The sequence below is a fragment of the Strongyloides ratti genome (assembly GCF_001040885.1).
Source record: "Strongyloides ratti genome assembly S_ratti_ED321, chromosome : 2".
Lineage (NCBI taxonomy): Eukaryota > Metazoa > Nematoda > Chromadorea > Rhabditida > Strongyloididae > Strongyloides > Strongyloides ratti.
Genome location: NC_037308.1, coordinates 9,024,066 through 9,045,708, shown reverse-complemented (window position 1 = coordinate 9,045,708; position 21,643 = coordinate 9,024,066). Strand labels below are relative to the sequence as shown.

At 21.4% G+C, this 21,643-nt stretch overlaps 8 protein-coding genes across 8 annotated transcripts; 6 read left to right on the top strand and 2 right to left on the bottom strand.

The window, feature by feature from the left end:
• Nucleotides 1-292: 292 nt before the first annotated feature.
• Nucleotides 293-4,563, top strand: SRAE_2000288100 (Vielfaltig; the record flags this gene model as incomplete). Its single annotated transcript, XM_024654002.1, has 5 exons — nucleotides 293-301; nucleotides 3,118-3,556; nucleotides 3,634-4,299; nucleotides 4,336-4,454; nucleotides 4,507-4,563. 5 exons carry the CDS (start codon nucleotides 293-295, stop codon nucleotides 4,561-4,563), a joined length of 1,290 nt encoding a protein of 429 aa, XP_024507423.1.
• A 1,742-nt stretch (nucleotides 4,564-6,305) lies between these two features.
• SRAE_2000288000 (GATA-binding factor C) lies at nucleotides 6,306-7,414 on the top strand (the record flags this gene model as incomplete). The annotated part of the gene is made up of 2 exons (XM_024654001.1): nucleotides 6,306-6,932; nucleotides 6,983-7,414. 2 exons carry the CDS (start codon nucleotides 6,306-6,308, stop codon nucleotides 7,412-7,414), a joined length of 1,059 nt encoding a protein of 352 aa, XP_024507422.1.
• A 269-nt stretch (nucleotides 7,415-7,683) lies between these two features.
• On the top strand, nucleotides 7,684-9,644 carry SRAE_2000287900 (Hypothetical protein; the record flags this gene model as incomplete). The annotated part of the gene is made up of 4 exons (XM_024654000.1): nucleotides 7,684-7,894; nucleotides 7,937-8,028; nucleotides 8,078-9,222; nucleotides 9,587-9,644. The coding sequence occupies 4 exons, from the start codon at nucleotides 7,684-7,686 to the stop codon at nucleotides 9,642-9,644; spliced, it is 1,506 nt and encodes a 501-aa protein (XP_024507421.1).
• Nucleotides 9,645-9,694: 50 nt separating this feature from the next.
• Nucleotides 9,695-11,386, top strand: SRAE_2000287800 (Hypothetical protein; the record flags this gene model as incomplete). The annotated part of the gene is made up of 4 exons (XM_024653999.1): nucleotides 9,695-9,864; nucleotides 9,985-10,073; nucleotides 10,219-10,463; nucleotides 10,514-11,386. The coding sequence occupies 4 exons, from the start codon at nucleotides 9,695-9,697 to the stop codon at nucleotides 11,384-11,386; spliced, it is 1,377 nt and encodes a 458-aa protein (XP_024507420.1).
• A 43-nt stretch (nucleotides 11,387-11,429) lies between these two features.
• SRAE_2000287700 (Flavodoxin/nitric oxide synthase domain-containing protein) lies at nucleotides 11,430-12,440 on the bottom strand (the record flags this gene model as incomplete). Its single annotated transcript, XM_024653998.1, has 1 exon — nucleotides 11,430-12,440. The coding sequence occupies one exon, from the start codon at nucleotides 12,438-12,440 to the stop codon at nucleotides 11,430-11,432; it is 1,011 nt and encodes a 336-aa protein (XP_024507419.1).
• An 852-nt stretch (nucleotides 12,441-13,292) lies between these two features.
• SRAE_2000287600 (Dynactin subunit 2) lies at nucleotides 13,293-14,377 on the top strand (the record flags this gene model as incomplete). Its single annotated transcript, XM_024653997.1, has 2 exons — nucleotides 13,293-13,461; nucleotides 13,512-14,377. The coding sequence occupies 2 exons, from the start codon at nucleotides 13,293-13,295 to the stop codon at nucleotides 14,375-14,377; spliced, it is 1,035 nt and encodes a 344-aa protein (XP_024507418.1).
• Nucleotides 14,378-15,246: 869 nt separating this feature from the next.
• Nucleotides 15,247-16,017, top strand: SRAE_2000287500 (Sulfotransferase domain and P-loop containing nucleoside triphosphate hydrolase domain-containing protein; the record flags this gene model as incomplete). Its single annotated transcript, XM_024653996.1, has 1 exon — nucleotides 15,247-16,017. One exon carries the CDS (start codon nucleotides 15,247-15,249, stop codon nucleotides 16,015-16,017), a length of 771 nt encoding a protein of 256 aa, XP_024507417.1.
• Nucleotides 16,018-16,035: 18 nt separating this feature from the next.
• SRAE_2000287400 (WD40 repeat and WD40/YVTN repeat-like-containing domain and WD40-repeat-containing domain-containing protein) lies at nucleotides 16,036-18,754 on the bottom strand (the record flags this gene model as incomplete). Its single annotated transcript, XM_024653994.1, has 3 exons — nucleotides 16,036-16,302; nucleotides 16,350-18,373; nucleotides 18,427-18,754. 3 exons carry the CDS (start codon nucleotides 18,752-18,754, stop codon nucleotides 16,036-16,038), a joined length of 2,619 nt encoding a protein of 872 aa, XP_024507416.1.
• Nucleotides 18,755-21,643: the final 2,889 nt, after the last annotated feature.

Below are 21,643 nucleotides of genomic sequence, written 5' to 3'. Positions count from 1 at the left end.
GGATCACACTTTTTTTTATGATTTAGGGTTCTGGACCAGTGACAGGCACCCATTCAAAAAATTAATCCCAATACATTTTTTTACGTTTTTTTTTTCTTTTTTAAATTAATAAATTAAAAATAATTAAATATATATCTTACTATAGTTTATTACTTTCAATAATTTTTATACAATCATTTAGGGTGATCATACATATAAAATCATTCTTACATCTTTTTAGGCTATTATCATACATACCATCACTAAATATTATTTTTGTTACAAGTATAGTTATAAAGATAATAGCGCAAAGATGTTTAAGGTAAGTTTTTTTAATTGATATGTGCCATTTTTTTTTAACCCTTTTTTTTCTAGTATATATTTAAATTGTATATATTATTATTATTATTATTATCATTTTATTCAATTTTTATTCCATTAATATATATATATATATATCTAACAAAATATCTTGTCATTTTTATACAATTTTTTTTTTATTTAATATTTTATAACATTTGCTAGATAATAGATATTTATGTATCACAATGTAATAATAAAAAAGATGATATTATATCCTTTTTGAAATCATCATAAGCTTTATATTATAATATACATCAAAAATCTTTTTCTTTCCTTACGATATTATAATCTTATATCTTTATAGATAAACGTGCCTTCCGTTAAACTATATATCATACAATCAAGAGGATTGGCATAAACATACAGATAAGTACAGGAAGGGTAGACATAAAAATGATATAAATTATATAAAATAGGATTTTTATGAATAATTATTATATCTTAAAAACTTTTTATGGTAAAATTTTTATATATTATTTTATCATTAACTAACTTTTATATAACTCACGTATCTAATTAGTATTATTTACTTAATATTTTGTAATATTTTCAACAATTTTTTTTTTCTCATCTACCTTGACAGTTAAACTATTATCAAGTTTCATTTTTCTTTACCAACTTCTTAATATATATAACTTTAGGTACCTTCAGCTAAAAGTTCATAAAACATTTCTTTTCATATCGTTATAATTCTTCATCTGTCTCTCTATCTCTTTTTCCATTATTAAAGATAAGAACATCGTGCTAAATTAAATAAAAAAAAAAATTTCACATTACAAAATCTCCATCTTAGCAGTTTCATCATTTATTTGTAAGCTTCAAATCTTCTCTATACTCATTCTTTTATTCTATTAAACTGTATTTTGTCATCACTTCATAACACTTTTTTTTTAACTCTTACATTTTTCAATCACTCTCTATCTTATATTTATCATTGAACATACAAATATAATATCTCTTTTCTTTTCTTCTTCTTAATATTAATCAAAAAATAAAATCAGATAGAGGACCAATTTTTTAAAATATTTTAATAAAAATTTTTCGCTCTTTTGTAAAAGTTACGTATATATATATATATAAAAATATATTCTACTGTTTTAACTAATAATGAATGAATAAAATATCTACATATTTCTCTTTTAATATATATATATCTATGCAATGTATTTATTGAAAAAATTTAGTTTCCCTTTCAAAAAGAGATAGAAAGAAAAATGTATAAAATGATAATACTAAATATAACAAATATTTTTCCTATAGGCGTTGATCGGAAGAGATGAAATTATATTAATAAAATATATACAATAGAGTATACCATTTAAGATTAACAAGCTAAATAAATATATTATATTTTTATTTTTTCAAATGTTACTTGAATGAAACATTAATCTTAAATAAAGGGGAAAATATTATATAAATTATGATTTTAATTTTAAAAAAATTTAAAAAAGTTATTTTTTATGATTAGAAAAATAAATTTATATTATAAGATAAAAGATAAAAGATAAAAATTAATGTGGTTTTGATTGAAATAAAGGTATCTCTATATATATGTGTATGTGTATTCTTTTGTTGAGCTGTTTATATGTTGTAATTTAAAAAAAAAAAAGAGTATTTGGTATAAATTTATTTATAATATTGTGGGTATTTTAAATTTTTTTTTAAAAAAAATGGTGTAAGATAATTTATTATTTTTTTATAAAATTTTATTTATTTAATTGTTTTAAAATAATTTAAACGATTTATTATTTTCTTCATTTTTTTTAATTAATAAATTGAATCTTGTTGATCATAGAAAGAGAGAGTGAGGTGTTTTTTTTAAGAAATTGAAAATTTATTGTTATTAAATAAGTGAAAAAATAATTAAAAATGTTGTGAAAATAAAAAATTTTAGTAAATTTTTTTTTTTTAAAATATTATAATATATATTTAAATACTAAGAAAGATATTAATGGGTACATTAATATATATATATATATATACCAAAAAGCGTCAATCAAAATGTTGTAGTAAATATTTGACAAATTTGATTAGTTAAAAAGTCGTATTAGATACTACAAATAATGATATAAAATTTAATCATTTAAAAAGTAATATTTATTAGAAGTAAAAATTAATATAATATGTACAATTTATTATTTTATAATATAAAAGGAAAGTAAAATTTAAGATAATTATTGTAGAAAGAGATATCAGGATTTAAGAATCAACTTAGTTTTTATATATTAACATAAACAATATACTATTCATCATATGTATGTTTAATATATATAATATATAATTATTATTTTACCAAACCTTTTTCCTTGATATTTAAGTTTTGTTTTTAAAGTAAAAATATATAAATGGTTTTATTATACTTCTTCTTTTATATTTTTTAAAAATTATACTAAATTATTATATATTATGACACTAATAATAATATATATATCTATTAACAGAAAAAAAAAATTATAACTTTTTTTTTTATACCATCAAAGGAAAACCATTTTGAGTTATCAATTTAACTACTCGTTTCAAGAATTAATAGTTATTATATATCTCATCTCTAATCATATATATTTTATAATTCCATTCAAATATGTATATTTGCAAATGTTTGCAGAAAAATTATTAGCTATCATTTGATTGAAACATATTCTCATACCTGTATATCCACTTGTTTTATACTACTTTTTTTTTTACTATCATTATTAACTTTAACATATTAAAAAAAAAAATATTTATATTTAAATGTTATAAAAAAAAAATTTTTAAATACTTTTTATTTTTTAGGAAATAAGTATGATAGCTGGTTTACTTGGAGATAATAATGCTTTTTTAAATAATAATAAAAGATTAGGTGATGGTAATACTAATATAGATAGTAATAGTGCATTCCAAGCACAATTTATGAATGCCGCTGTTGCTTCATTAACTGGAGGTGGACAACAAAATTGTACTTTGTCTACATCTACTAACACTTTTAATAGTATTGATGGAACACAAAATATGTATAGTCATGGTGGAATAATTAATAGTCATAATAGTTCTCTTAATAATAGTCATCTTTTTACTGATTCTCTTAATAATGGTACACAAGTTTTAATAAATGGGGGAAGATTTAATCAATCTTCTTCTCCTGATACTAATTCTCCTAATTCACATTCACCAAGTTCTGCTGATAGTTCTATTAATCAAGTTCTTGGAAATCCACATTCACAACAACATCAAGGTAGATTTTTATTTTATTATTTTTTTTTTTTATCAAATTATATAATTATATTATTTAATATATTTTATTTTTTGAAGATCAATTTAATAGTATCACTGGTTTATTTCATCATCAACAACAATTTAAAACAGAACAACCATTTGATGTTTCTGGTATTATTAATAATATGAATAATTTTAATGGACATCTAACTTTTCCTCCATCTTCTTTAAGTTCTTTTACCCAACTGCCATTTCAACATAATACTACTTCTAATTTTTTATCTCATGTTAATTCACATCAAAATCCCTCAACAATGTTAATGAATTCACAATTTACCTCTCTTGGTAGTGGAAGTAGTAATATTGGTAATTTACCCTTACAAAATAAAATTCAATCAATTAGAAGGTCCCGTACATTGACTGATGGAATGGTAAAATGTAAATATTGCCCAAAAAAATTTCAAAATCATGATGTGTTACGTCGTCATATGGGTGATTGTCGATCAGTTCGATCCCATGAATGTCCACAATGTGGAAAACGTTTCAAGGCTAGGGGTGGTCTTCAACAACATGCCAGAATTCATTTACAAGAAAGAAATTATAATTGTAGATATTGTCCAAAAAAATTTAATCAAAAAAGTCATGTAGATCAACATGAAAGAATACATACAGGTTCTAAACCATTTACATGCCAATTTTGTGGTAGAAATTTTAGGCAAAGATCCCAACAAATGGGTCATGAACAGACGCATTTCAGTAGTGGTAATGGTGTCCAAGTTAATACTCATTCCATTCCAGTTGTTCCAGAGAAAGTTGATCAAATTACAGGAAATGTTGTTCATGTTGCTGGAAAAGATAATAATTTAGAAAATAGAAGAAATGAAAATAATAAAGTTACAAATGAAAATAATCATATAGTAAATTTAAAAATTAAGTAACTTTTATAATATAACAATATTTTTTTTTTAGTCTGGAACTACTTCATTAGGAGATTCGGAAGTAAATAATATTCATAAAGCACCATGAAATTGAAATTTTAAAAATAAAAACCAGTGAAAATATATATATATATTTTTTTATATATTAATAACTATTTTTTTTAGCTTAAAATTAATTCTACTCTATCAAAATGTATCTCATTAATTAAATTTTATCAAGAAAAAAGGTGAATGGAAAATATTCTATTTTTATTAATATATACTATAAAACAAATAATGTTATAAAAAAATTTCTATCTTTCCTAGCCTGCTATTTTGTATGTGTACGGATATTAATATTATATATATATATACATTATTATGAAGAAAATTCAAAAAAAAAAGTGGTTTTGTGAACCTTAATATTATACAAAGAAAATTATTTATATATTTAAAAATTTTGTTATATACTTTATTTTCTATGAATATATAATGGAAGGAATTTCTTTTTTTTTTTTTTTAAATATTATTTAATTGACACTTTTTTTATTTTTAAAAAAGACAAAACTGTATAATATTATTAACTTCACTTTTTTTTCCATATTAAGTCCCATTCCTATTGTCATTTTACTTTTAATTTTAATCATTGAACTTAATTTTTATCAAATTAAAATAAATAAAAATTTTACTTTATATATAATAAACAAAGTATAACACAAATATGATTTAAAATTTAAGCGCCACACAAATTGTAATTCTAGAAAAAAAGAAGTATTTCCTTTTGTAAATAATGAAATTATAAAGTATAAATGTTTTTGATTCTTATCATTAATGCATAAAAATTAGTAACAATCTTTTTTTTTTCAAAATTTGCCTTATCTAAAAATTTATCTTTCATACATTTTTCTTTTATGATTAAATAATTATTTTGGTATATTATAAAAAAAAAAAAAAGAAAACGATTGATGTAATAGTGGTATTGCAAAAGAAATCTTATTTTTAAAAAAAAAAACAACATTTAGAATAAATTTAAATGAACTTGTATGATTGTAAAGTTTTCTTTTATTTTTTTTCTTTAGAATTAAAAAAAAGAAATATGTTAATTTTAGTAGATGAAGAAAGATTCAATAAAAATGTTAAAAGCATAAAAATTTGATTTTTTTCTTTCATCTTTTTTTTTCCATATAACAATATCTTTAAGCAAAAGAAACTTTTTTAATCGGTATCATTATAAACATGTTTTTCAAGGAAGGCAAAAAAAAAAACGTATTTTCAAAATCTTTGCGTGTATCATTTCACCGTCAAACATGATGTTGATAAAGAAAAAATAAAGCTTGAAGTTAAAAAATTATAATATCAAAATGTTTGCGTGTTCTCTTTTTTTTTATACTCAAATACGTTTTATGGAATTCTTTGATATAGGTTAAAAAGGTGGTAATGTTTGTTAGATTAAAGGAGGATTATGTTTATGTGTGCCGACATACAAACCGACATTCTTAAGCATGGAGCATACCTTTTTTTTTTAAAAAAGAAATATATAAATAAAATTTTTATCTTTTGTAAATAATTTTTTTTTTTAACAAATATAAGTTTTTATTATCCAAATATTGTTTTATACTATATTGGAAGATATAATTAATATTTTAATAGATTTTTTTTGTTACTACATTTGTTTATATTAAAATATTTTTGTTATTTTAATATAATATTTTATCAGACTAAAATTTAATAAAAATTTATGATTGACACTTAATTGCTAATAAACCCACCAAAGTTATATCATTAGAACTACATATATTTATAACGTTTTATATTTAATATTTTTGTCTTTTTAAATTTAAATAAATAAAAATGGAAAATAATGATATAATTTATAGTAATAATTCTATTATGGATAACTTTAATTTTCAAACATTTTATAATCCTTCTACAGAACAGAATTATTATAAAAATATTACTTCTCAATCTATATCAACAAATAAAAGAGATTCAACGTGTATACCATTTCAAGAACAAGAACAATTTAAAAATAATTTTTATTATTCTGATCAATCTTCTTATTATTATTCGCAACCTTTTGACTTATACAATCAATGGATAGAAAATACAACAATTGAAAATGTTAAAAATAATTTTCAATTTGAAAATAAAAATTTTTATTCTTATAATATACCTCCAACAATATCACAATCATCAACTGATACACCAAATACCGAATTTATGATGGAGAATTATAAAAATGATTATTATTGTAATGATAAAGTAATCCAACCACCGTTTCAACAAAATTCTAGCCTTTCTTCTAATGATTTATCCTTAACATCAACACCCTCACCGCCAATTGAAAATGACACAAAATCAGGTACAGTTTCATCTCATCCCGGAATGTTATACTTGATGCCAACATTAATTCGAAATTCAAAAAAAGAAAAAAAATATGATACACCAAAAATTAGTAAAGGAAGAATAGCTAAAAAAGTATGTTTAAAAAAATATTTTCATTTCAATATAATAATTTTTATTTTTAGCCATCAATGCATATTAATTCATCCTGTGTGACATGTGGAACAACTGAAACAACATTATGGAGGAGAGATCTAAATGGATTTCCAGAATGTAATCCATGTAATTTGTATTATAGAACACATCAAACAAAAAGACCACCAAGACTTTTTAAAAATGGAAAAATTTTAAAAAGAAATGGCAAAAATAGATTATTAAAAAATGGACTTGAGTTGTCACCGTATAATGAAGAGTATGATAAAGATTTTAGTAATTTTAGTAATAATATCAATACAAACAATACACAATTAGAAAATAACTTTGAGCCTTACCTTTCAAATAGAATAATAATTGATAATAAAATTAACAGAAAAATGGAATACTTTGATGATAATCGTAAAAATCAAACTCCTGAAAATTATTTTTTTCCTACGTTTATTGACAATAATCGTTATTAACAAAAAAATTTTTTATACATTTTTAAAATACTTTTTTCTTTCTATCTTTCATATACATTTGAATCTTGAACATTTTTTTTTTACATTTGAAAAAACCCTTAACACAAAATACTTCCTTTTAATATTTATATTTAATTTTGTATTAATAAAATTTTTCCTATACATTGTTTGAAATAAATTTATATTTAAATTTAGAGAATGATATTTTTGTATTTAAAAATGTCACTCCACTTAAATTTTCTTTTTCATTTTACTTTTTTCTTTTGATAATGGCAAGTAATTCTTCACTTGTGGATGACAAAACAACACCAAAAGATCAGGCAGAGGGAAAACCTACTGAATCTAGAGTTGGTTTATGGATTGGTGTTAGCGTAATCATATTTATTATCATACTCGTTTGCATATATTTTGGTTATAAAAAAATAAAGAAAAGAAATGTTTTTAAAAATGTTAAAAAAAATACGAAGGAAAAAATGAAAAGTAAGATTATTAATTTTTTTTTTTATAATTTTATTATTTTAGAAAATTCAACCTCGTCAAAATCTCAAGATTCAAAAACAGATAATATTCCTAGTATTATCAAAGTAGAAGATTTGAACTCATTTAAAAAAAAGGTTTAATATAAAAATTATTTACATAATGACTTTTAAATATTTATTTTAGAGTGATCCAAATAAAGAGACAAAGGATAAGGAATCAAAAGAAAAAAAAAGTACAAATAAGGAAGTTGATTCTAATAAAAGTACATCTTCTAACACTTTGAAATCAACATATCAATTTAGGGAGAAAAAACCTTCTAATTCAAAAACAAATGAAAATATTGATTCGATTGCTGTAATGAAAAGTCAACTAGAAAATATAAAAAAAGTAAAGACAAATTCTAATAAAGCTAAAAAAAATAAAGATAATTCATCTTCTAAATTAAAAAATGATAAGAAAAACAAGAATAGCAATGAAAAATTAAATAACATACTTGATGATGATAATAATAAGAAGAGCAAAAAAAAAGGTAGTAAAGCAAAGAATTCAAAAAATAATAAATTAGGTGATAAAGTTGATGAAAGTAATAAAGAAATATTTTATTCATGTTCATCAGATGCCATTGGAATGTCTAAATCTTCCTCTACTTTTCATCCATCATTAAATTTAAGTGATAAGGCTTTAGAAAAATTAAACAAGATTAATAAATCTACAAGTAATAGTTCTTTTACAAGGTCAAATCATAATATAAAAGATAATAATAGTACTAATAGTTTAACTTCACCTTATAATATTAGGAAGAACATTAAAAAAAGTAATGAAAAGATGAATAACACTAGACTGGAACCAAGTAAAAAACAAGAGAATACAGAGAAAGGAAATAATAAAAATAATAATGTGATAGATAAAAAGAAAATTGTTGAAGAGACAACATATACAGTAACAGAACCAGAAAATATTGTTGATTATAATGTATCAAGAGAAGTACAATATAAAGATAAAAAAACTCAGAACATTAATCTGATTAATAATGGTACATATATAAATCAAAGTTTTATTAACCTTCCCAGTACCTCTGCACAATCATCCTTTTTAGAATCTAATATAATACTACCAATAAAAAGTAATATACCTAAGATTTCAAATAACTTTGGACAATATAATGAGATACAAAGTTTTATCAGAAATGGTCAAAATAGTCCATGGATAAAAAAAAAGGTTACACCATCTATGTTTGATTATGAAATAGAAAAAGGTACTGTCAACAAACAAAAAGAACGTTTTGAGATAGTTGATGAAACAACGAGAACTGAAGATGAAACAACCAAGTAAGGTATTACTTAAATATGGCCAAAGGCATTTTATCAGATTTCTTTCATACTTTTTTAAACCTGACAATACAAATGAATTTATCTATATGATATACGCATTTTTTTTTGTAATAGAAATTCTAAATAAAACGATGACATAAGTTTTTTTTTTCTAAAATTTTAATATATTAATTCATCTTATTTCCTTTTTTTTGATTATAGCAAAAGTTTATTTTTTTTTACTTTAATATGTAATAATATGAAATAAAGTTTATATGTTACTAAAGATATTTAAATTTAAGAGTTTAAGTTATTCGTCATTTTTTTTTACCTCATATATCATTACACTTTTTTTTTCTAAATTTAATTAATTTTTTTTTAGAAAACTTATAGTATGGTTCAATTACTTGATATACCTATTTTTGATAAAGAATCTGTAATAGCAGAAGAATGGTTAGAAAAATTTAAAAAATATATCAAAGATAATGAAATGTCAGAGGAAGAGGCTAAAGACTTATTTGTTAAAAAGGTTCCATTTGAGACATACGGAGAGATTCAAACTATTTTGGATCCAAATATGATAAATAGTTCAGAGGTATCATTAGATAAAGTATTTGAATTATTTACTGATTTATATCGATATTATAAAAGTATCAAAGAGTATGGAATTGTAGAGGAGATTGTTCAATCAAAAGAAGAAGACTCTGATGAAGTTGTTTTATGAAGAAAATGTGACTATTATTTTCCAAAATTTAAAATAAGAATATGTATTTTTTTCAGTATATTTTATTACTTATATTGTTATATATATATAATCCTATCTTATTTAAAAAATAATTATACATCATTATTTATTAAAGCTGCACTTTGTAAGTATTTTACTAGATAGAATATTTAAATAAATAAATGATAAATAATCAATATATGTGTATTTTCATTTAATTATAAGAGGTTGTGATGTAAAATAGATATATATATATTATTTTTATGTTTCTTATAGATTTATCATTCTAGTTATGATTGTTTTTCCACCTGATGAAAAATTTAGAGGAGCTAGACTTCATCGTATTGGAATTGAAGGGCATACATTATACCTAGCTCCATCTAGATCACAATATATAGAAATTTGGAAATGTCATTGTTTGATTCCAAATTCATGGGAAAATATTGTTAAGATACATTTTAAAGAATTGATTTTTAAAGTTTATGGTTTTGATAAAATTAATGAAATAATATATTGTTTATGTATTGGAATTTTGGTAAGTAATTTTTTTTTTTTTAAATTTATAAAATATTTTTTATACTTTAGGATGATCAAGAATATCCTGAAATAATATTAATAAAAATAGATCCATTAAAATTTAATTCATATATGATGGTAAAATTAGATGTAGATAGTGGAGATGAATTTGAAAGTAATGTATTATTAGATAATATATCAATGACTTCATCTGGTGGTAGATTATTTATGTATGATAGTAGTATTGTAAAAGGAGACATTCCTTATTGGGAAATAAAAATTACCGAGAATGAGACATTCAAAATTATTAATCAAAAAATTATTGATAAAGAAAGTGAGGAAAGAAAAAATTTATTGTCAACTAGATTTCCAGTTATTTTAGATGCCAAAGAAAGAAAAATTTTAAGATTTACAAATACTTCTTCTGTTTTGATTTATGATAAAGATATAGAAGATTGGGTAGAATATACAATATCTATAAATAATGATTTAAATCCTAGTTTAATAGAAAATAAAGGTTTAAAAGAATCTTATGGATCTATGGGTCACCGAGTGAAAGCTGTAGAATCAAAACTTCAAATTGTTTCAGATGGTAGTTATGTAGTAGGAAATGTTTTAGATAAACATAAATATCATTTTTATGAATTTCAAGTTAATGAAAAGAAAAAAGAATATTCTTTTAAAATTTTATCATGTTTTAAATGGAATCAAGATTATTTTAAAATGTTTTATCCTATGATTGGAAATGATAAAATAATTTTTATTAGTGATGCAACAATTACAATAGTTCCATTAAAACCATTATGTTTATGTGAAGCTATGTTTTGGCAATATCAAACATTACATTGTAAGATGTCAGATGATAATGTTTATGTTGGTGGTATAAGTCAAGAAGATATGAAAAATATCATTGGTTGTAAAGGTATAAAAAGTTTAGTATAAAAAATATTTTAATAAATTTATAAATAATAATAAAAAAAAAATATTATTTCTTTTTTTTTGATTCATTTTCATAGTCATCTGACTCACTACTATCTATATCACTATAATCTTTTTCACTATTTTCTTCATCATCTTCCTCCTCTTTATCTTCTTCATCCGTTTCATCTTCTAAACTTTCATCTGAATCATATTCAATATCATTCTCCTCTTCATCTAAAATATCTAAAGGTTCTTTTACAATATTATCATATTTTTTTCTTAATAATATTTGTTTTTGACAAACTAAATTAATTTTCATCAACCATTCTTTTAATTGCTCACTAATACCATTTTCTTTATTTAAATCCCCAAACCATATGGGAGATATACTATTTGCGGATAACTTGTATAATAAAGATGACAAAAATTTACCACTTTTTTGATATATTTTTCCACCATACTTAATATCACTTATACCAAATATAGCATAATTAATATTTTTTAATTTTTCTTTTCTTTCCTCATAATCTTGTAAAATTTCAAAAAACCATAAAATATCATCTGTTATGGTACCATCTTTGTTACTTTCAATTATAAATAAACATAAACCATTAAATGATAAAAATTCATCAACATTCATTGTAGAAATATTATGTATAGTTACATTATATGAAGAAAGAAGTTTTAATTGATTATTAATTATTTTTTCAATTTCTTCATTTTCTAAAGAAAAAAAAATTTTGATGTTTAATGTAATCATTTTACTAATTTCAATTTTTTCTATATCATTATTAATTACTTTTTTTAAATTACTATTTTTCATATTTTTTCCCTTCTTTTTCTTTAATTTTTCAAGTTCTTTAATTTCTGCCTCCCTTTTCCATTTCTTTTGATAATAATTATGAATTTTCATGTACAAAAAATATACAACTGCTGGCATAACAATTCCCATAAAAGCAGTAAAATATAGAAAAATATCTTGTCTTTCAGCATAGTCAACAGCTGCTTCAAAAGCAGTCATTTGATGTGTGGAGGTTCTTCTAGGCGTTCGTTCTGGATTAGAATTTAAATTCATTTTCTTACACTTTATTATATTATACTAGTTTTTATAGTAGAGTGTAAGAAAATTAAATATTAAATTTTAATATAGTTATAAAAGTTATTATTCTTATAAAAATACATCAAAATTAGTAGAGTATAAAGTTAAGAGATATGATTATCTTAATAGAAAAAAGTAGGTAATTTATATATGTGCGGTTTTCAATTGAAGTATATATATATATTTATAATATTTTTAAACTAAAGCTTTTCTTTTTCTTATGGCAGTTTTACATTATAAATAATGTCCAATAAAATATATAGATGTAAATTATGGTACCAATCAATAACATATTTAGTTATATAAATATATGGCAAATTTGGTTTTAAACAAAATTTATGCAATAGTTTTTTTTAAAAACAATGAAGTAAATAAAAATAATTTATTACCTAATTTAATTATTTAAAAAAACTCATGGATCAATATTTCATTAATCATGTATATTATTATTTTTATCATAAACATTTAATAATTCCATTTATGTTTTAAAAATATATATCTAAAAAATAAAAGAATTATAAAAAATTTATCAATATCCATAGTTTTAATTTTTGTAAAATTGAAATTTCAATACACTTTTTTTTATAGTATTTATTATTAATTTGATAAATATATTAAATTATCTTACAAAATACAATTAAAAATTTTTTCATTATTATCAAAAAATATCAACCATTAATTCAATTTTTCAATTTTAATTTTTTTTTGTAAAAAATTCTTATGTAAAATTTACTTTTGAAAAGACACTTTGACTGAACAATTGGTGTTGTGTGTCCTTTTGCTTACAATAAACATTCTTGGTTTTATTTGTTGGTTTATTTACTAATAATGGAATATAATGCTAATGAACAAGTCTGGGAATCTGAAGGTACAACAAGACCAGAAAGTCCATTTAAAGAAGAAACATTTGACTCAGATGATATTGTTAAAGTTCATGTTGATTTGGAGGAAGCCAAAAAAAGATTTCATGGAAGAATTTTAAATGCTGATCATGTTAGTATGTTTTGTTTTTTTCTTGTGTTTTATATTTTGAATTACTTTTTCTAGATTTTGCTGATCCTTTTTCAAAAGCACGTAATCGTGGTTATGGAAGTGGTTCATATGTTCTTGAAGTTGTTGGTTCTGATTTAATATCATCGGGAGAGACAATAGATCAAAAATTTACCAGACTATATTACGAGATTGTTGAACTTAGAGATCAAGTAGAAGATGCTAAAGCTAAAGATACAGAGGAATACAAGAATTCTATTAACAAAGATAAAATAATTCTTCTTTCTGAGATGATAAAAAATGTAACATTAATAAAAAAGACAAATGATGAAAATAAATTAACAAATGGTGATATGGTGGATGAAGAAAAAGAATCAAATGAAAAGAGTTCAAATGGTATAAGTCAGGAAATGTACATTGCTCAACTTGAAAATAGAATAACAGAACTTGAGAAAAAGATTGGAGTTAATACTTCAGCAAATGACTCGGTAACATTACTAGAAAAATTAGAGTCTTTAAAAGTTCTTATTGAGTCATTGAACGTCAACCATTATGGAGCAATAGAGAAAAAGTGGAGAGACATGAAAGCTGCTGTTTCCGCCAATGCTGAGAAAATCTTTGGTGATCCAAATAATGAAGCAGCAAATATAGAAAAAATTAATACATTACACGAGTTAACTGGACGATGGGATGCCACATGTCAATTGTTACCTTCTGTTGTTAAAAGGCTTCAGTCATTAGCTGCCCTCCATGAAGAAGCAGAGACATTTTCTGAGAAACTTGCTTCTTTAGATGATATGAAAAAAAGTGTATTAAACGAGTTAAAGGTTGAAAAAGAATCTTTAGAGGTATTCCAGAATAAATTTGCCACAATGGTTAGTGATTTGATGAAGAAGCTTGATAAAATTGAAGCAAAATCATAATATAATAGTTATTTTTTTAGTTTTGTATTAAAAAATAACAATTAAAATTTTTTTTTATATTTGTAAAGCAAATTAATACAATAAATTATTTCTTTAGTGCAACAAGTAAAATTTTTAAATAATAAGTTATTACTTCAAAAGCACTATTACGATTTTTTGAAATCCTTTTTGTATAATTTATATAATCAAGAAAATGATTATCATGATTAGAGAACGCAAAAAAATATGTTTTTAAAGATAATTACAAAAAAATAAAAATTGAAATTTTTTGAAAAAATATTCCTTTGTTTGTCTTTAACTTTGATTTACTACAGCTTCCAATGGTTTTGTTTTGTAATGGTCATGATTATAATTAAAATTTCTTATTTTTAAAGAACTATCAGATTAGTGCAATGTTGTTTTCAAATTTCAGAGAAATTTTTTTCTTAACACATTAATTGAGAGACCAAAAATTTGATTTTCACAATGACAAAACTTTAAACAGATATAATTTCAATGTTAATTTATATTTGAATTTTAAATAAAATAATTTCTACTTTTGATAAATTTATAAAGTTTAAGATAAACACAATTATAGTTTTAATAGTTAGGGATTTATATAGGTTTTGATTTTGTAATTTATTCTTATTTGTTTTATCATAATAATTATATTTAAAACAAATCAAATATGTTGATATATCTTCTTTTATACTTTAAAAATTATGATTAAAAGATATAATCGTAAATCAAATATATTTTTTATATTATTTTTTATATTTTTAATTTTTATTTTGCTACTATTAAAAAATAAAACTATAACTTTAAGTGAATTATTAAGAAATGACAAAGTAATTTTTATTGGTGGTGTACCGAGATCTGGAACCACACTAATGAGAGCATTATTGGATTCTCATAGTAAAATCAGGTGTGGTGGAGAAACAAGAGTAATTCCACATATTTTGAGTATACTAACATTTTGGGAAAGAAAAAGTAGTAAAAGAATGCTTGATGAAGCAGGTGTTAGTAGGGTTGTTCTTAATGATGCTATTGGAGCCTTTATATCAGAAGTTATAATAAAACATGGTGATAAGGCTGATATTTATTGCAATAAAGATCCATTTAATATGAAATATGGTAGTAGATTAAAGGAAATATTTCCGAAAGGTAAATTTATTTTGCTTATCCGTGATGGTAGAGCTTCCGTTCATTCAATTATGAGTAGAAAAGTTCCAGTTGAAAGTTTTAGTTTGTACAATCAAACTAAATCATTGGAAGCATGGAATGCTATGATTGATAAGATGGTTTTGGAATGTACATATTTGGGTAAACATTCATGTTTAATGGTCCATTATGAAAGATTAGTTCTATTTCCAAGAGAAGAATTAATGAGGATTGTCAAATTTTTAGACATTTCATGGGAAGAAAATTTATTACACCATGAAGAGCTTATTGGTAGTGAAGTCAAATTGATAGAAAGTGAATGGAGTACAGACCAAGTTAAAAAATCCATTAATCTTGATGCATTATATAAATGGAGTAACTTTTTTAATCTTTCTGTTTTAGAAAATATAAATGAAATTGCACCAATGATTAAAAACCTTGGTTATCCCACAAATACAAACTATCCAAATTATAATACTCTTCAGAGAAGAGAACTATAAACTTAAAATGAATTACTTTTAATAATCCTTTATAATTAATTTCATTTTTCTTCCACATTCATGATGACATGTCATATCAGGGCATTGAGTAAATTTACTATACCAATCTTTCATATGAAATAAATGTCCTCCATGAAAACAATCAGGGCAAGAAATAAATAATCCTTGTACATATCTTTCACATACACGACAAATATAATCTAAATAAACTTGACAATTATCACATTTTCTATTTTCTACTGATGATCCATTACAATCATTACACGCTAATTTATATGAAGTACTCTAAAAAAAAATATTATATAAAAAAAAAAATGTGTTTGTGTAATTACCTGAAGACTTAAAGCTCGAACACTATCTATAGGACATTTATTAATACAATAAGCAGAAACTCCATAAAGTTGATATCTTCTTAACAATTCAATATAACTTAAAAACCATTTTTCAATTTGTTTTCTAGTAAAAATAACTTCAGCTACATCACCCATAATAAGAATAACTGTACAAACAAATTGAAGTTTTCCCATTTCAGCTTGTTTAATAACAATTTCTTTAACAATACAACTAGCATCTAATTCTATATCATGACAAAAATCTATCCTACTATTTATACATTCTAAAACATTTTGTATTTTTAATTCTTTGATTCTTTCATCAATAAATTCACCATCATCATCATCAGGAACTTTATCAATTACTAACTCTTGAAAAACTCTTTCTTTTAAAATTTTATTAATATTTATACAATCTCTATTTTCATCATTTTCTAATAATGAAGGATCATATGGATCCATCATTTCATTTTTTATTGTAGTAATATCCCAAACTTTAGATTTTTCTTTTTCTTTTTTATATGCTTCAATTAATTCAGTGTCATTTAATTCATAAAACGGATTTTCTTGAGCCATAACTTGTTCATTTGTTTTAATATCTTGCTTATATAATTTTAATAATTCTATATCTAAATCAATACCATATTTAAAATAAATATAGTTATTATACTCCTCATCTTCATCCTCTTCATTCTCAACTTTTATCTTATCTTTTTTTTCAATTTTATCTTTTTTTTTTTCTTCATCTTCTTCAGGAATTATTTTTAATGTTCCAGTGTCAGATTCTGATTCAGAAAATAAATCATCTGATGTTGGATAATAAGAGTCATTATCTACACTAAGTGTTAATGTTTTTGAACTATTATTTTTCTCAGCCAATAAATGTGGTTCATTTTTTACAAATTTTAAAAATAAACTTATTTTTTTCCATAAATCAGCTGTTTCACGATCTCCAAGTTCTGTACATAATTTATAATTATATTGGCATGCTGTATATTTACTATCATGATACATTTTATATCTTTGGGCATATTCTACTAATAATGAGGTAGAAATATTAGGAATAAATTTATCAAAAACATTTTTTATATAAACACTTCCTTTTTTATCACGAATTGTTGGAATGGTATCTTTAAATATATCTAATGTTTTACCATTTCCTGATATTTTTCTATCTTTTTTAGATGGTAATGATAATTGTTCTTTGTAATGACTTATTGAAACAGCAATATCATCATATGGAGATATAGCTAAACCATTTAAATTAACATGTTTTAATATATGTTTTCCATCATTTAAATTATGCCTAACTATTAAACGATCTTTTCCAGCAGTAAATAATGTTTTTTTTTTAATACTTGGCCAAACAATATCACTTATTGTATTGGTATGCTCATTTAATGATAATAATGGTAAAGAAGGTTTTTCAAAATCCCATATATGTACAATACCAAGTCCATTGGTATTATAAGAAGATGCAATTTTCCACATATTATTTTCACTAGGATTAAATGCAATCCTATAAACAGGAAACATAGTTTCTATTTTTCCTAAACATTTAACAACATTTTTATTTTCCCATAGACGAATATATCTATCAATACCAGCTGTAGCAAAAACATTTTTATTAAATGGATGTATAGCAATATTATTAATAGTTCCTTGATGACCAGGAATAGTTTTAAGTGGTTTATTAGTTTTTCTTGAATCCCAAATACTAATCATTCCACAATCATCAACAGCAAAAAAATTATGTGATAAATCTGGACTGGTATCAAATTTTACATCACGTACTGGTGAATAAGAACCATTATAAATAGCAGCAAATCCTTCAGTACGTAGATCAATCAAACAACAATTAGAATCAGTGTATCCTGAAAGGAGAATATTTTTATCAAAATCATTAAAACAAATTTTTGTTGCTGTAGAGGTTGCTGTTGAAGCAAAAAGACGATCTGTATAATTATTATTTAAATCAAATACAGCTATCGTTCCATTAGGAACAATTGATGCTAGAAGACTATCTAAAAATTAATAATTTAATTTTATAATACGAAAAAAAGAAGTATATATTTACCATCAACTTTATTCCATGAAAGTGAAATAGTATTAAACATGCTCATTTTATAATTTCTTCTATGCCTAACATCTCTCCATAATGTAAAACAAGTTTCTTCATTAAAATCATAAACTTTAAGAAGTCCTTCTTTTCCTCCAACAGCAATTTTAGTATAATCAGAATTAATACACATAGTATCAATAGAATCAGTATTTTGTTTAACAACTTTTTTATATAAATATCTTTCATCACACATATCTTCAGTAGCTTCAATAGCTAATTCTTCATTATCAGAACTACTACTGTTAATAGTTATATCATCACTCATTATATCAGAATCAATCATAATTACATATTAAATTTTAGTTGATGAAAAATATGATTATCTATATAAATGACAAACTTTTGTTTTCTGTTTTTATTGGTAGAAAGTATATTTGCAGGATAAAAAAAAAATAAATATTCATAATTTATTGGTTTCTAATATTGTTCATAGATTATTTTTTTAAAGATTATTTAAATATTAATTATTTGAGTAATTATTGTTTTGAAAATTAAAAATAACATATTATTTCTGTAAAATTATTGCAAAAGCAAAAAATGTTATATTAATAAAATATAAAAATACAAAGAAAAAATACTTATAAAATATTAAAAATAAATTATTCATAAATCATAAAAAAAGTAAAAAAAAAAACAGAAGACTATTTAAATACTTGATTGATAAAATTATAAACAAATTTTTACATATTCATATGTTACATAATTCCATAAATTATTATTACTTAATTCTAAAATAAAATTTATGATTTCTTTTACATTTTATTTTTAACTTCTCAATAGAAACATTAAACTTTTTCTTTATCTAATGACTATATGTTAATATTTTATATAAAAAAATATCTATATTAATCTACATATATCATTTAAACAAAAAAAAATTTATAGATATTGTTATCAATTAACAATTAAAATTAAAAATTCTAATAAAAAAAATATATTTATAACTTAGCTTGATATTTCTATTAATATATTATAGACTATTATTTTTAAATGATATATGTACAATTATCCATCAAAATTATTTTTTTTTTAATCTTAATAACGAAAAAATTCCAATTATTTATCTTATAAATTTGTTAACAAATTTAAAAATGAATTTCTTATTACTGGATAAAAATTTTACACTTAAATTATTCACTTGGAATTTTGAAATTTTATAAATAATAATCAAAACCATTGTTATGGAAATATTTTGTTTTATAAAATTTTTAATATTATTGGCCTTATTTTTATGGTATAATTATTTTTGTACTATTAAAATCATTTTATTTTAAAATTACTTCTCTTTGTTTTTAATTAATTCTTTCTTAAGTCTTTTTTTTAATTTTTTTTAAATATATTGTCATAAAGGACAAAATTTACCAGCAATTTTATTAAAATGATATTGATTAATTGTTGTATTTTTAGTAATTTTAGTTTTAATTGAGTAATAAAACTTTAACAACCAAAAAATATTATCGCTTTCATATTTGTCATTTAAGAAGTTAACTAAAAAAAAAATTTATACTAAACCTTTCTGTTTAAAAAAGATAAAAATAGAATAAATTATACTTTTTTTATTGTATACTATTTTTTATATGTCTTTCTTAAAAAATTATAATAATACTAAAGTTTAGAAAGTGTAAAAAAATATTCATTTCCATATACTTCAGAAAGGTCTATTATCTTCTTTTTTTTATAATAATAATCAACTTAGATGTGTTACTTAAAGATATATGAATAAAAAAAATGTGTAATTATAATATTTTAAAAGAATGATAAATATATTATGAAATAAATAAAACACATCAAAACATTTGCTCTTTAAATTTCATAAATAAAAATTTTAAAAATGATATTTTTACATTGTAAAAAATATTTTTTGATTTAATAAAAATGATAAAATTATTTGTTAATATCTAAAAATATCAATTTTTTTCAGAATAAAGAACAAGTTCTCAAACTTTTTGATAAATAGTAATAGAATTTTTATCGGGATGTCACATAACTTAAATGAATGTTTATTTATAATGACATAATTATAGTTTTAGAATATTTTTAAAATGTCTTTATCAGTAATTATTATTGTAATGAATATTTATTAGTGAAAATAATAAAAGATATGGATTTTAATCTTATCTCATTTGATTATTATTTATTAGAATCATGAGATGATTTTAATAATTAATTATTATAAAAAATATTTTATTACTTTTTATAAAAAATTTAAAAACACCACTAAACATTGATCATTATTTTACATTATTTAAATGAGGACAAATTAGTTTTTAAAATTGTATTCATTATTGTTAAAAAACTACTCGACTGTTTCGTGTAAAAAAAAATTTATTTTTATTAACTTTATATGACCACCATTCTAAATAAGTTATTTTTTTTTACATCATATTAGACAAAATTTATTTTTAAAGTTCAACTATTTGATTGTTAAATGTACTAAAAGTTTATCATTAATATTATAAATATTTATGAAAGAAAATTTATAAATTAAATTTATAAAAATATTTTAACACCTAGGCTTAATAAATACTTACCGAACCTATTATAAAAAATGATAACGCATTATTATTGCATTACCATCAAAATTAAAGTTAGTTCTAAAGTGTTAAGTAAATATATTAATCTTCTTTTCTTTATTATCTACTTAATAACTTATTATTTTTAAGATTTTTTTAAATTATATAAAATTATAATCTTTTTCTTTAAGATATATCACTTAAAAAAAAGTTATATTTTCATATGACTACTTTATGAGACACTTTTTAAAGTATATTTGACTGTTTAATTAACTTCAATAATAAACTCATTAAAAACTTATTTCACAAGATTGAATTTTTATAAATTTAAATTATCTCTTTAATTTATCTTATTATTTATTTGATTATATTTTTAGAAAATTTTTACCATTGAATTTTGATATTCTTAAATATTGTTTAATTATTAATTTAACTTATGTGTAATAAAAATAACAATAATTAAATAAGTAACTTTTTTGTTATTCTTTTAATATTACATTAATAACATTAAGAAATTTTATAAATAAATGACAAAATTAAAATTTGTAATTAATTTTATCATTTCTACTTAAACAAACTAGAAATGTGTGATAATATTAAACACATATTTTTTCTATCAAAAATGATTAATTTTTAAAATGCTATCAATAAAAACTTTT